At 43.3% G+C, this 15893-nt stretch overlaps 2 protein-coding genes and 1 long non-coding RNA gene across 3 annotated transcripts in view; 1 reads left to right on the forward strand and 2 right to left on the reverse strand.

The window, feature by feature from the left end:
* The window catches only part of LOC144458910 (leukocyte elastase inhibitor A-like), a 256223-nt gene that overhangs the window by 161011 nt on the left and 79319 nt on the right, over positions 1-15893 (forward strand).
* The window catches only part of LOC144458914 (uncharacterized), a 58400-nt gene that overhangs the window by 31590 nt on the left and 10917 nt on the right, over positions 1-15893 (reverse strand). The window lies entirely within an intron of this gene.
* On the reverse strand, positions 5651-14982 carry LOC144458977 (leukocyte elastase inhibitor A-like). The gene is made up of 10 exons (XM_078163007.1): positions 14922-14982; positions 14077-14264; positions 11085-11222; positions 10110-10250; positions 8586-8703; positions 7954-8096; positions 6706-6783; positions 6362-6451; positions 6100-6280; positions 5651-5871 (listed from the first exon to the last, which is right to left on the reverse strand). Exons 1-10 carry the CDS (start codon positions 14980-14982, stop codon positions 5651-5653), a joined length of 1359 nt encoding a protein of 452 aa, XP_078019133.1.

Here is a 15893-nt window from a genome sequence, read left to right on the forward strand (position 1 = left end):
ACTGAGGAACAGCAACCGGCATCGGAGGAGGCACAGCCAACAGATGGGCGGTCTGCGATGCAGTCGCAGATGCAGATGCGGATGCAGTTAAAGCAGTGCAGCAAACTGCCAGACTATCTGCTCAAGGTGATAGGAAACCCAAAATAAAGGGAATGATTAATGATTAAACTTGGTGATGTCACCTGGTGAGGAAGTCTGAGATTTTGGTTCCAGAGTATTTTATACTTCATTTCCCACTGCTCCACTGCCCACTGCTTGCTAATTCTGATACCTTGCTGCAGCTTTGATTTAGGAATATTAAGTGTAATGTGAAGCTTAAAACAACAAAACAATCAGATTTATGCAGCAGATGGGAAATTCAGTGTTTTGGCACCGTAACAAAAGCACTCCACCCTAACTTTTCTTTGGTCCATGATAAAGTAAAACAACAAAATGGTGGGTAAATGAGTGAATTCTAAAAAAAACCCTCACAGCCAGGGTCCTCAGCCAGACATTCCTAATTCACCCTCATTTCATGTTTGGGCTTACCAGGTCTGTCAGCCTCCCCCACTATCTGATCCAACTCACCACCAGGTGATGATCAGTTGACTGAAAAGGCATCTTCCAAGTAATTTTAAAAGCACTGACACACACTGGTGTTGGGCGGCTAGCACTGTCGCCTCACAGCAAGAGGGTTGCCGGTTCAATCCCGGGTGTGGGAGCCCTTCTGTACGGAGTTTGCATGTTCTCCCCATGTCAGCGTGGGTTCTCTCCGGGCACTTGTAGAAGCAAAAAAGTCAAGGTCCCGAGCCGGGCCAGTTAGCTCGCGACCTCGCTCTTCTCCTCTCAAACGGACTTTCTTTGTCTTCCATTAGATATCAAAAACTCAAATACTCAGAGGTCAAAAAATCACTGGAGACACGTAGAATCAGATGCAACTGAGTTTAATGTGCTCGCAGGCAACAAACACATCACAACCCAAATGAGCCAAGCTCCGGAGCAAGGCTGGAATTTCTTTGTTTGCGCTCGCTCTTTTATCGTAGAATTTCTGCTGAGTCATTTCTTTCCCTTAATCCTTCCCACTTGGCTCTGATCGTAACGATATCCCACCTCTGCTGAGTCACTTTTTCTCCACCATAATGGTGTTATATTTCTGCTGACTCAGCACGTTTTAGTCCTTTCCCCCTCTAGGGTCATTCTCAGGACAAGCTGTAATTCCCCTAATTTTCCACTAGTGTTTTCTGAACCCATCCTCATGCTATTTTTAGAAATGATTCACAGTGAGTCCTAGGTACTTCTCCACCACAATGCTTAAGTGCTCAATAAGTGTGTGTGTGTGTCATAAGAATACATGAAATATTAAACCAGTGTGTAATTTGTCAGTTGCACAGATTATATTGCTTCAACACATATCTTTTAAAGGTCAGCTAAAAGGTACAGTATATGTCTTCAGTAAATCAGTACATTACACTACACACTCCAGCTTCCTCCAACAGTCCAAAGACATGCAGATTGGGGACTAGGTTAATTGATAACTCTAAATTGTCCGTAGGTGTGAATGTGAGTGTGAATGGTTGTTTGTCTCTATGTGTCAGCCCTGCGATAGTCTGGCGACCTGTCCAGGGTGTACCCTGCCTCTTGCCCGATGTCAGCTGGGATAGGCTCCAGCCCCCCCGCGACCCTCAAGAGGATGAAGCGGTTAGAAGATGAATGAACATACACACTGGTGTTAGAGATGACAGGAGGGCTCTGATCCAAATTTCCACTGGGAAAGCTCTTACCTACAGTACAGGCCAAAAGTTTGGACACACCTTCTCATTCAATGCGTTTTCTTTATTTTCACGACTATTTACATTGTAGATTCTCACTGAAGGCATCAAAACTATGAATGAACACATGTGGAGTTATGTACTTAACAAAAAAAGGTGAAATAACTGAAAACATGTTTTATATTCTGGTTTCTTCAAAATAGCCACCCTTTGCTCTGATTACTGCTTTGCACACTCTTGGCATTCTCTCGATGAGCTTCAAGAGGTAGTCACCTGAAATGGTTTCCACTTCACAGGTGTGCCTTATCAGGGTTAATTAGTGGAATTTCTTGCTTTATCAATGGGGTTGGGACCATCAGTTGTGTTGTGCAGAAGTCAGGTTAATACACAGCCGACAGCCCTATTGGACAACTGTTAAAATTCATATTATGGCAAGAACCAATCAGCTAACTAAAGAAAAACCAGTGGCCATCATTACTTTAAGAAATGAAGGTCAGTCAGTCCGGAAAATTGCAAAAACTTTAAATGTGTCCCCAAGTGGAGTCGCAAAAACCATCAAGCGCTACAACGAAACTGGCACACATGAGGACCAACCCAGGAAAGGAAGACCAAGAGTCACCTCTGCTTCTGAGGATAAGTTCATCCGAGTCACCAGCCTCAGAAATCGCAAGTTAGCAGCAGCTCAGATCAGAGACCAGATGAATGCCACACAGAGTTCTAGCAGCAGACCCATCTCTAGAACAACTGTTAAGAGGAGACTGCGCCAATCAGGCCTTCATGGTCAAATAGCTGCTAGGAAACCACTGCTAAGGAGAGGCAACAAGCAGAAGAGATTTGTTTGGGCCAAGAAACACAAGGAATGGACATTAGACCAGTGGAAATCTGTGCTTTGGTCTGATGAGTCCAAATTTGAGATCTTTGGTTCCAACCGCCGTGTCTTTGTGAGACGCAGAAAAGGTGAACGGATGGATTCCACATGCCTGGTTCCCACTGTGAAGCATGGAGGAGGAGGTGTGATGGTGTGGGGGTGTTTTGCTGGTGACACTGTTGGGGATTTATTCAAAATTGAAGGCACACTGAACCAGCATGGCTACCACAGCATCCTGCAGCGACATGCCATCCCATCCGGTTTGCGTTTAGTTGGACGATCATTTATTTTTCAACAGGACAATGACCCCAAACACACCTCCAGGCTGTGTAAGGGCTATTTGACCAAGAAGGAGAGTGATGGAGTGCTGCGGCAGATGACCTGGCCTCCACAGTCACCGGACCTGAACCCAATCGAGATGGTTTGGGGTGAGCTGGATCGCAGAGTGAAGGCAAAGGGGCCAACAAGTGCTAAACACCTCTGGGAACTCCTTCAAGACTGTTGGAAAACCATTTCAGGTGACTACCTCTTGAAGCTCATGGAGAGAATGCCAAGAGTGTGCAAAACAGTAATCAGAGCAAAGGGTGGTTATTTTGAAGAAACTAGAATATAAAACATGTTTTCAGTTATTTCACCTTTTTTTGTTAAGTACATAACTCCACATGTGTTCATTCATAGTTTTGATGCCTTCAGTGAGAATCTACAATGTAAATAGTCATGAAAATAAAGAAAACGCATTGAATGAGAAGGTGTGTCCAAACTTTTGGCCTGTACTGTATATATATAGCAAGGGCCTTGCTTTAGAGAGGTCGCCATCTTGCGCCGCCATGTATGTAAGGCAGACCGAGTGGACAATCCAGCCAGCCAGAGAACGCGTTTCACGTGTATAAATGAACCAACGAAGACAGCGGAAGGAAGGAAGAAGGAGGAGGAAACAGCAGAGAGTTTTAGTAGTTCGTCGATAGAGAGTAGTGAAAAGTTTTTTAGTCATAAAGTTTGCGAATGGACCACACTTACCACGCAACAGGAGAGAATGAAACCAAACCGTCATCTGCAAGGAAAAGAAGACGCGACTTCACTCCTTGTGATGCACTCTCTGCGGCGCTTTTCCTCCTGATGATATATCTCCCCAGCGATGGTAGCAGTAGCACCGAATCCCATTCTGTGCATTCAGCCTCTCTTCTCGCCCGCTCAGCATCAAACACATGGAGTTCCTCATCTGTATGCTCCGGCTCAAACAGGTATGGCTCTGGGTCTGTGTCCACTACAAGAAACTCTTCAAAATCGCGTTCAAAGTCGTCCATTGCAGCTACTATAGTCCGGAGATATTGCTAGGCTAAATAAACAGCTGAGCTCTGTTTACAGGCTTCGCTGTCAGTCAGTGTGCGGGCTGGAGATTGGTGGAGCAGAGAGGGGAGGGGGTCCCGACTCGGAATGGTAAACAAGTATGTGTGTAAAGTTATGAAGTGTGTGTGTTGCGCTAGAAGAGTCAGAGTTTGGGACGGAGTCTTTTACCCCCTGGAGTGTTACCGGAGTTTCTGGAGTGCTCAAATAAACCCCATGGTTTAAGGACTAAGAGCCGCACACTGGGAGATTGAGCCTTCTGCTCCTCTGCTCCTTGACTGTGGAACACCCTCCCAGAACACCTGAGGGTTCCACAGTCAATTGATTGTTTTAAAAAGGGCCTTAAAACGTACCTTTTTAAAAAATCTTTTAATCTGTCATTTTTGCTCGTGTTACTTTGATAACTGCTTTTAACTCTTGTTTTAACTTATTTTTTCTTTTCTTGCTGTTGTAGCACTTTGAGATTTTTCGTTAAATATAAAGTGCGTTACAAATAAAATTTATTATTATTATTATATTTAGATTTCATGCATGTTGTGCTTTTCATATTTTTTTGCAGTGGTTATCTTCTATTTAGTTGTTTTACATATTGTTTTAAATTATTTTACTCCAGTGTTCAGTTTTATTTGCATGCTTTTATTGTGAAATTGCATCTGCTACTTTTTAATGTGTTTTTACTCCAGGCCAGCAGAAGTGACCTGATTAGTGTAAATACCTGCATCTGTGAGCTTTTACCTTTTTGTATAAACCCTTTGTTTTAATCAGTGAGGCGCAAGGATGCAGGAGGAGCAGCAAATGGTGCGCTAGGGAGGAGAAGACAAAACAGCTGCTATACAGAGGTGCCAGGGAAGCCATGTTGGGAGAAGCAAAAGAACTGTGTAAAGCAGTGAGGCTAACAAGGGGGCAAGGAGGAGCCGCCAGCCTGGGGCAGGACAGAGCGGTGCTCCAGCATCGTAAAATGACGTGAGCGTGAGTACCATAACTGCCCATTATTGAAAGTTCTGTGGAAGAGAAACAAAGTCGGCCCAGGCTTGTTGGATTTGTTATTACAGCTCATCTCTCTCTCTCTCTCCTGTTTTTTTTTTTTTTTTATGAGGGCCTCAGGGTATGGTGGCAGAGAGACAAGTTGGTGCGGTCCTGCCACAAGGACAGTGTTCCCCAGCACCGATGAATCTGCTCCCCCAAATAAAGACATTTGAAATTACATATCATTTTAGGCCATTTTAAAGGACTGTTTTAAACTTGCTCTTTTTAGGACATTTTAATTTCTTGTAAGTTTCAATTGTTTTTAGCCTGGGTTTTATTGTAATTTATCAGTACATTTTTGTACACATTGGTTATCCAGTTTGCTCTCCACTTGATCCAAAGAATCTTTTTTATTCAAAATACACTGATCCCTTCACCCCCCTTACAGATGCATATTGAGTACAAAGAGGCACAAAACAACCACAAAGAGATAAAAATGACTAAAGATGCACAGAGTGACCATAAAGGGAGAGAAAATAACCAAAAAGAGATGTAAAACATCTGCAAAGAGACACAAACAAATGCAAAATGACCAAAAAGAGACACAAAACAACCAAAAAGAGACAGAGTGACCAAAAAAATGTCTCTTTAAATGTGTCTCTTGATTTTATGAAGGAGGGATGGTTTGGTTTGACATCCACGTCTGCAGCACACACAGCAGTGCTTACTCCGGAGAGCAGTATCGGCCAGCAAAGAGAATGCTGTTGGTCGGGTTATGTCGGATGAAGAAGAGGAAGGGGTGGTCTGCGACGAACATGGATGGAAGAGAGCGAGCTGTTATAATGGCACCAGTGGAAGCAGCAGCCTCAGTTCCCTCCTCATTGACATCCACGAAACTCTTGTGAACGACTTTTGACAGTACCAGGTTGTTGGCTGTGGAAAGGCCTGTTAGCAGAGCAGAGAGAGTCCATTGCTTTATCATGCACACTAAATGAGAGATGCAGGCTACCTTGTGTTTTGCATTACTGGCTCTTGTTTTTCGTTGTGCTTGTTTAATTTTCAAGTGCATTTAACAACATTTTTGTTTGGGTGTGGGTTTTCTATGATGTTTGGATTTCTTTTTTTGGTCACGTATGTTGTGCTCCTAAAATAGGAATGCAGTTTGTGTCTCACCCGAAAAGTCACTCTTTCTGACATCAAATGCGTCCACCATGCCCATGCTGAACAGGATATTGTTCATGTCGTAGGTCTCCTCCAGCTTGAATCGAGGTAGACCCACTTTAACATCAGTTTTACGCATCAGGTCTGAACGAGTCCACTCCACAAATTTCTCATAGGTCAGCTGCGCCTCCAGCTAGTGTGAATACAGTATAGATTATTAGTCTGTCTGTTTATAATGGTGCATTTGTTCACTGTATGTGCATATGTGTCCTACCTTCTCCAAGCCTGTTGTGTCGTCCTCTATGTCATTGGGCAGGAAGATGAGCATGCTGAGCTCTTCTCCTTTATAGTGCATCTCTAGGATCTGTCCAAACACATTGAGGTTTTCATTTCAATTTAAAATAATCTGATTTATTCATCCTGAGAAACACGTTGGTATTTGGAGAAAAAAAAACCCCGTCTCTATTAGTTACGTATGGAAATTATGGTAAAAACCATAAGTCTGATGGTTTCAGTCATTATCAAAATGAAACCAACTGTTCTTTGTATCATGGTCAATCTGTCCACTGTATTTAATAGAATGGGCAAAACCATACTGATGTAAAACATGGACTTTACCTTGAAACTGGGATCAGGAACCACGATGAAAAGGAATTCACTTCTCTGGCTCATCATCTTCACCGGCTTAGTGTCACTCTAAAGACAGAGGCAAACAGAACAAGCATTCTTTTTTAAAGTGAGTTATCATCACATCATGCATCAAAATAATGATCTGTATATCATAGTTCTGACCTGAGTTTATGAGCATATCTCTGGTTTTCTATCACTAGACAGACTCAAAACATTTCATTTCTATAGTGAATGCCTGATGTCTTTGCATTTTTCAGTCTGGTAAAACTTTTCACAAGACATGCTAATACCATGTTTTCCATCAAAATCAGTGTTGTTGTTTTTAAATCCCAGAAAACCAGCTAAAAATAGGCAATAGACTATGTTATGTTTAGGAAAGAAACACGGTGAGGATGTGCGTTAAGATGATTCAAACTTCATATAGTTACAAACCCCAGTCTTCCGGGCAAAGTTGTTTTATCTGACACATCCACCTCCCCAAACTGCCTCCCTCTTTATTCTTTGCTTCCTACAGCGGATTGGTCACATGATTGCAGCCTTCCCCAGCACGTGGGTTATACACAGATTACTGGATCATGATTACGAGGGATATGTGCGATATTCAGTGCATTCCTTTTCATAGGAAAATGTATGCATGGTGCTTGAGAACAGCCTGAGCTGATAAATACCCATCACTTCTGCGGAGTCATTTGTCATTGGAGAGAAAGCCAATTGTAATCTTTCCCATTAAATACAAAAGCCAGATGTTAGTGGGTGTTAGTGGGTTTTGGAAAGGGGCTTAAGTCGTTTTCTCAGATGAAAACTCCCGAAATGCTCTGGCATCAAGAGTGTAATTGCAGCGGGGATGGGGTGTCATATCAACACAGCTCCAGGATGTAATTCAAGGATATCCCTGAAATTCTATGACCAACAAGAATGCTGGCATTGTTCCCAAACTATTTCTTATTTGGGGAAGAACTTGGATAAAATCTTTTCTAGTCTGCTGCAGTTTGCACACCAGTGGTTTCACTGAGCTACGGCAGATCAAACCACAAACTTTTTAAAACTTAAAGACAGATCATTTTCAAGCTTAAAAATCCCGTCCAGAAAAATAAACACAGCTTTGTAATGGTCTATGATTAGAGTGCCCTGCACATGCCAGCTACAGCATTACAGAGCTCAGGTTAACTGTGCGCAGAGTGCTGCTTTTGTTCCTCAGGTGTTTCTCCACCTTGAGCTGTTTTTGTGCAGGGTTACCTTGTTAATTCTAAACTGAGCATCAACAGTCTCATCCTTGTTGAACTTTTGGTTCCAGAAGCCTTTGAAGTAGATGGCATTGACCAGTACCAGCTTGGTCCTGTCGTCCAACACGCCCTCTACCAGCAAGTCCTTGATTTTACCTTGTGAAGAGTAATGAGCAAATCACTGAAGGTACTATGCAGGATTGTCAGTAATTTTTTATAAACATGCTAGGCAGCCAACCCTACCACCAACCACAGATTCACTTCTGTTTGGCCTTTCGCCTCGCTATATTTGTGTTTTTTTTGGCACTGTGTCTCTTGGATGCCTGCTGCTTATAGTGTCACCTGGTGGCTACCTTTTTATAAAGCCATGACCTCACCCAAACGCTGTGCAGCTACACACCCAAAAACATCCTGAACACAGAAAATAAAAAGGAAATACAGGCAGAGGGCAGAGAGGGATTATTTCATTGTGAGTCTATAAATTGATTTTTATGGAAAATCTTGCAAAGTACATCTTTAAGAAGGAGACACAGGCAGCTCTAGTAATGTTTTCATCCAAAGTTCGGTCAAATTTGAGGTGTAAAAGGCTTGGGTGGGGGCCAACAATTTCAGTCTATGTGATAAATGTGTCAATATGAGATCTACCTTTTGTCTGCTCCTCAACCCACTCATTGATGTGGACCCTGGCTGCCTCATACTCTTTTATAAAGTCCACAGGCTCCAGCTCGGCTTGGTAGTGTTTTTGGGTCTCTGCTAAGAACTCCTGGAATCATAAAAAGCACAGTGAAATACTCACATTAATCCATTAACAAACACGAGAGATGTCAAGAAATAGACGACTATTTTATTGGCATGAATTTCAGTTGAATGTTGACAGTTTTTAGTTCTTTGAACACAGGATGGATATGTTAATCCCAGAGAACAGGGCTGGTCAATCAATCATTAGTCGCATTCAGTTCCTTCAACTTTTGCATTTTAATTTTACGGTTTAATGGTTTCTGGTTGTTGAATGATCACATAATCATAGAGTTAGCTGGTTGAGCAACACAGGTGCCACTTTTTTACTGCAACTGTATGGCAGGAGTTTACACAAGTAAAAGGTATACTGTGCAAACTTTAAGGCTGAATTGAAACTCTAAAGTCTGAAAAATCCAACAGTTTCACCACCATAACCAGAAATGAAATCATATGAACAGTTTAAAAAAAACTCAGTCAAGTAATATGTTATGTAGATACAGATGGTTTACCTAGCATTTATCAAATCTATACGCTTTATATTGTATACAAGTAAGTATCTCTCTTCTTATAGCCTACTTTGATGGTCAGCTGCCGAGCTGTTGGTAAGCGTCTGTTACCCGGGCAGTGGTAGATTTGGGCAGAGCCTGTCGCTGAATGAAGTCACTCTGACTTCAGCTCAGTGTGCAGGAAAAGAAATGAAGTGAGAAAAGTAAAAAGCTAAAGTCAACCAACATGCTCTATGAGGTACAATTATTTTTTTGCGCTATTGAACTCTTTGGCAGAAATGGTTTATAATTGTTTGTGTTAATGAGCCAACAGGCTAACTAGCCTCTCGAATCCGTCCTATCAGTTTTCCAGTCACCCTTTTTGTTATGACGAACAGACTATCACTGCCTGCTGCTATGGAGAGTTATTGCCTCTCACGCAGGCTCACAACGTTCGTGCTAGTTGGCCGCTGACTGTAGTCTTTGCAGTGTATTCAGTGAAACTCTGGCCGAGGCACAGGCAACATGATGCGACGCAAGAGTCAGCCTTATTGCCACAAGATCTTTGATGTTGGTTTTGTACGTCAATTCAATTCAATGGAACTTTATTTATCCCAAAGTAAATTCTTGTGCCGGAAAATGCTTCAAATTATAGGAACACTAAGTACAATAACAACAATTTAACATTCACAACCTGTACCAACCAGAATAGCCAGTGGGTTCCTAGGGACAGGGTCACTTACTGGACCCAGTTTTAAAAACAATAGAGTATTAAATATCTGGCAAAATATTCAAATGTGTATATATATATATATATATATATATATATATATATGTAAGAAGTGTTACTACAGTACTAAGATACTAGAAACTCTTGTCTGGGCCTTAAAACTAAAACAGCTTTGCTTCATCGGTGTCTGAGCACAACAGGCTCACATACACATACCTCTTTAAACTCATAGGTCTTCTCCCCATACAGCCTGTTAACAGTGCTGAGAGCATAGGCGTCATCTGGCTTGTTGATGGCAGCCAGCAGCTTGGCAAACCTGCTGTGGACATTTTCTTCATCATCCTGGGGTTTCAGGTGCTGCAAACAGCCAGAGAAGAACTGAGTGTTACAAAGACACACTGAGCCAGAGAAAAGACAACATTAATATGGGTCATTGGGATTGTGTGACTGTTAAATGATGAGAATAGACACCATAATCATTGGTAATGCTGGTGCTCCGTGCTACAGCGTTGCATACACTGCACTCAGAGGCAACCATTATGGAGAGAGAAAATTAAACTTTTTGCACTTTTATTACATGGTCAGTCTTTTCTTTTTGAATAATGCTACCATAGTGGCCATTGTGTATGTGCTAAATGCTGCCCAGTGATAGTGACATAAAATGGATGATTTTGGAGACATTGTTCTCATCATTTACTGTAGATAGAATGACTTTCTGCAAAACCTCCCATGACTTTTAATTTTTCTTTATGAGACTTTCGGCACCTTTTGAAAAGAAAGTGGAAGAAGGCAAAACCAGACCAAACTTTAACAAGCTTTAACAGCTATAACATTCATATAAAATAACCTGTGGGGAGTTTTTTTTAGAATTCATTCATTTACCCACCATTTTGTTGTTTTACTTTATCATGGACCAAAGAAAAGTTAGGGTGGAGTGCTTTTGTTACGGTGCCAAAACACTGAATTTCCCATCTGCTGCATAAATCTGATTGTTTTGTTGTTTTAAGCTTCACATTACACTTAATATTCCTAAATCAAAGCTGCAGGTATCAGAATTAGCAAGCAGTGGGCAGTGGAGCAGTGGGAAATGAAGTATAAAATACTCTGGAACCAAAATCTCAGACTTCCTCACCAGGTGACATCACCAAGTTTAATCATTAATCATTCCCTTTATTTTGGGTTTCCTATCACCTTGAGCAGATAGTCTGGCAGTTTGCTGCACTGCTTTAACTGCATCCGCATCTGCATCTGCGACTGCATCGCAGACCGCCCATCTGTTGGCTGTGCCTCCTCCGATGCCGGTTGCTGTTCCTCAGTGAAGCAGAGGACCTGGGGATGTAAATGATAGTTTCTCTTATTAAGATAACTTTGTGTATGTGTATGCGCGTGTGTGTGTGTGCAACTGCACTCTCTGGTGACTAACTTGTGTAATAAACCTCTCCACGCCCTCTTGTTGAATCGCAGACACACACACCAAGGCATACATGTGCAGACACGTTGTCTTCACCACAACTAACGCCTAACTCACTCACTCCCAGGGCTAATGCCCTCTTGTTAACTGTAAATGGTCAACCGTTAACATTTACCACAATGTATTACCACTATTAACAATAAACTGTGAGGCTGTCCCTTGCTTTGGCTCTGTTTATATTCATGGCCTCATTCATCAGCTTCACATCTGACTGAATAATTGCTCCATCGGCATCCAATGTGTGCAACCATTGGGTACAAAGCCAAAGAAGGCACAATTCATTCAAACCAGGCTATCTGGTTTAAAGTTTATCCGATAAAATCAAATAATTATGAAATAAATCAAATGATGAAGCAACCATCTCTGCAACTCCCATTCCTATTTCCCTTTATTATCTCCCAGGTGCAAGGGTGTGTAATACAGAATGATCATGGCTTGTTTGCTTAATCTCAAATTTCTTTTGTAATTTGCAAAGTACACTGCTTTAACAGCACAGTTTTGTTCTGGGGTCACTCAAATCTGGACAGTGGCTGCAAGTGGTCAAACTTTTTGAGTGCTGGAAGAAGTTTTCACATCCTTTAGTAAAAGTGCAATACAATTCTGTAAAAGGTAAATGAACGGAAGTATTAAAAACAAAATGAGAGTAAGAAAAATTAACTGGCAACTAGAGGGTAACTTTGGGGGTGGCTTGGGAACTGGAGGGTCATCAGTTCAAGTCCCTGTATGAACCAAGTATCACAGTGGGATTGGTAGCTGGAGAGGTGCCAGTTCACCTCCAGGGCACCGCTGGCACGCCACTGAGCAAGGCAATGAACCCCCAGCTGCTCGGGTATCACTCCAAGGCAGCCCCCTCGCTCCAAAATCTTTCTATCTAATGCATGTATAGGTTCTGTTTGTGCATGTGTGTGTATTTTGGGTCTGTGTGAATAAGACAACAGAGTGAAAAAAAATGTAATATCCCCTCTGGAATTAATTAAGTATATCTTCATCTTCTTCTTCTCCTTAAAGCTACAACAAAATGCAGTGACAAGTATGATATTGGCCTCTCAAATGGAGTAGATGAAGTGGAATAAAGGTTTGAAGTCGGAGAAATGGAAGTACTCATGTAAAGTACAAGCACCTTAAAATTTTACTTCAGTACAGTAAATGTGCTAAGTTACATTCCACCAACAAAATTCACTCAAGAAAGGATCATATCGCTCACATTTTGGCTTTCATGCTTTCTTTGCTGATCATTTTTGTGATCTACAAATCAGGAATTGAACCATTCCTCCTCCGATTTTCCGAAGCAGAATGGAATAGATCCCTGTCATTTCTGCTGACGCAGGAAGATAGAATGAGTAATCAAAGCATGTGCAGGCACTTTCACCTGCCACACCCAACCAACGCTGCCAGATAGTTACATGTAGGTAAGAGCTTTCCCAGTGGAAATTTGGATCAGAGCCCTCCTGTCATCTCTAACACCAGTGTGTATGTTCATTCATCTTCTAACCGCTTCATCCTCTTGAGGGTCGCGGGGGGGCTGGAGCCTATCCCAGCTGACATCGGGCAAGAGGCAGGGTACACCCTGGACAGGTCGCCAGACTATCGCAGGGCTGACACATAGAGACAAACAACCATTCACACTCACATTCACACCTACGGACAATTTAGAGTTATCAATTAACCTAGTCCCCAATCTGCATGTCTTTGGACTGTGGGAGGAAGCCGGAATGCCCGGAGAGAACCCACGCTGACATGGGGAGAACATGCAAACTCCGCCGCCCAACACCAGTGTGTGTCAGTGCTTTTAAAATTACTTGGAAGATGCCTTTTCAGTCAACTGATCATCACCTGGTGGTGAGTTGGATCAGATAGTGGGGGAGGCTGACAGACCTGGTAAGCCCAAACATGAAATGAGGGTGAATTAGGAATGTCTGGCTGAGGACCCTGGCTGTGAGGTCTTCAACTCCTTCCTCTAGAGGCATTTTCTGTACATCACAGGGGATGCTGGGGGACATGGAGTCCAAGTGGGCCATGTTTAAAGCCTCCACTGTGGAGGCTGCTGCCAGAAGTTGTGGTTGGAAGACTATCAGTGCTTCTTGTGGCGGCAACCTAAGAACCTGCTGGTAGACACTGGCAGTGAAGGAAGCCTTTTAGGTCTGGTTGACCCAGGGGTCGCCTGAAGCAGCAGACGGGTATTGTTTGCCCATAAGGGCTGCAGCTGAGGTGGTTGCCAAAGCAAAAACCCAGGTGTGGGAGGAATTTGGGGAGGCTATAGAGAAGGACTTTTGCTTGGCCTCATGAAAGTTCTGGGAAACCATTAGACACCTCAGGAGGGAAAGCAGGGCTGCTCTCAGGCTGTGTTCAGCAGGGGAGGACAACTGCTGACACGGACTGGGGTTATTATCAAATGGTAGAAAGAGCATGTAGAGGAACCTGAACCAGACCACCACATCTTCTGTGGAGGGGGCAGAGTCTGAAGACTCAGGGGAATATCCCTGGCAGGGCGCCAGATGTGGGTGAGCTTCTCCCTGAGACGCTAAAGCCTCTGGACATTGTGAGGCTGTTTTGGCTGACACGCCTCCAACACCTTGATGAACCAGATCAACCATTTTTCAAAGACATTTGATGTCATGCTTGTATAAACACACCCAAATGGGTGTGATACCATGAGAACTGTAACTCTGTTCACTTCCACAGTGTGTGTGTGTGTGTGTGTGTGTACTGTACCTTGGACATCTGTGTGGCCGTGTTGACCCTGGCCCCCATCATCACCATAGCCAGGGCTGAAGAGATGCTGAACGGGGAGAAGAAGATATTCCCGGTCTTGTCTTCATTGCTCAGCTTTTTGAATAAAGCCAGAAGGAAGGTGGTGTTGGCCTTGGTTATCTTGGATGGGGCTCTTGTCTCCATTTTGTCTGAAACAGAGCAAAGCATTATTCATCACACTATAAACTGTTGCATATATTTTACCTGAAAAGTTAAATAAGACGAGATATGTTTCTCTGACTGAGTGAAACACAATTAGCTTTTAAAAAGTTTAAATAGGTAAGCATCAATCTCTTAATAACATATAATATGAATTTAAGAAGCTTTTGCAAACCTTTAACTGTTTCGTACTTATGTTTTATACAACTTGGGAGTGTCCCTTCCAACAATGCTATCACCTCCCAGACATGTCAAGACAAATCCCCTTACCTTCAGGTTCCTCTACATGCTCTTTCTACCATTTGATAATAACCCCAGTCCGTGTCAGCAGTTGTCCTCCCCTGCTGAACACAGCCTGAGAGCAGCCCTGCTTTCCCTCCTGAGGTGTCTAATGATTTCCCAGAACTTTCATGAGGCAAAGCAAAAGTCCTTCTCTATAGCCTCCCTAAATTCCTCCTACATCTGGGTTTTTGCTTTGGCAACCACCTCAGCTGCAGCCCTTGTGCTTGGCCTTATGGGCAAACAATACCCGTCTGCTGTTTCAGGCGATCCCTGGGTCAACCAGACCTAAAAGGCTTCCTTCACTGCCAGTGTCTACCAGCAGGTTCTTAGGTTGCCGCCACAAGAAGCACTGATAGTCTTCCAACCACAACTTTTGGCAGCAGCCTCCACAGTGGAGGCTTTAAACATGGCCCACTTGGACTCCATGTCCCCCAGCATCCCCTGTGATGTACAGAAAATGCCTCTAGAGGAAGGAGTTGAAGACCTCACAGCCAGGGTCCTCAGCCAGACATTCCTAATTCACCCTCATTTCATGTTTGGGCTTACCAGGTCTGTCAGCCTCCCCCACTATCTGATCCAACTCACCACCAGGTGATGATCAGTTGACTGAAAAGGCATCTTCCAAGTAATTTTAAAAGCACTGACACACACTGGTGCTGGGCGGCTAGCACTGTCGCCTCACAGCAAGAGGGTTGCCGGTTCAATCCCGGGTGTGGGAGCCCTTCTGTACGGAGTTTGCATGTTCTCCCCATGTCAGCGTGGGTTCTCTCCGGGCACTCCAGCTTCCTCCCACAGTCCAAAGACATGCAGATTGGGGACTAGGTTAATTGATAACTCTAAATTGTCCGTAGGTGTGAATGTGAGTGTGAATGGTTGTTTGTCTCTATGTGTCAGCCCTGCGATAGTCTGGCGACCTGTCCAGGGTGTACCCTGCCTCTTGCCCGATGTCAGCTGGGATAGGCTCCAGCCCCCCCGCAACCCTCAAGAGGATGAAGCGGTTAGAAGATGAATGAACATACACACTGGTGTTAGAGATGACAGGAGGGCTCTGATCCAAATTTCCACTGGGAAAGCTCTTACCTACATGTAACTATCTGGCAGCGTTGGTTGGGTGTGGCAGGTGAAAGTGCCTGCACATGCTTTGATTACTCATTCTATCTTCCTGCGTCAGCAGAAATGACAGGGATCTATTCCATTCTGCTTCGGAAAATCGGAGGAGGAATGGTTCAATTCCTGATTTGTAGATCACAAAAATGATCAGCAAAGAAAGCATGAAAGCCAAAATGTGAGCGATATGATCCTTTCTTGAGTGAATTTTGTTGGTGGAATGTAACTTA

Source organism: Epinephelus lanceolatus, chromosome 20 (genome assembly GCF_041903045.1).
Source record: "Epinephelus lanceolatus isolate andai-2023 chromosome 20, ASM4190304v1, whole genome shotgun sequence".
NCBI classification, from domain to species: domain Eukaryota; kingdom Metazoa; phylum Chordata; class Actinopteri; order Perciformes; family Serranidae; genus Epinephelus; species Epinephelus lanceolatus.

Excerpts from the sequence above, each read along its gene's own strand:
- LOC144458977 (XM_078163007.1), bottom strand. The coding sequence starts at position 14,982 with ATGGAGTCCAAGTGGGCCATGTTTAAAGCCTCCACTGTGGAGGCTGCT. Across the intron at positions 11,223-14,076 it reads CGGCCACACAGATGTCCAAG|GTCCTCTGCTTCACTGAGGA; the intron begins GTACAGTACACA and ends TTACATCCCCAG. Across the intron at positions 6,452-6,705 it reads TTCCTGATCCCAGTTTCAAG|ATCCTAGAGATGCACTATAA; the intron begins GTAAAGTCCATG and ends GTGTTTGGACAG.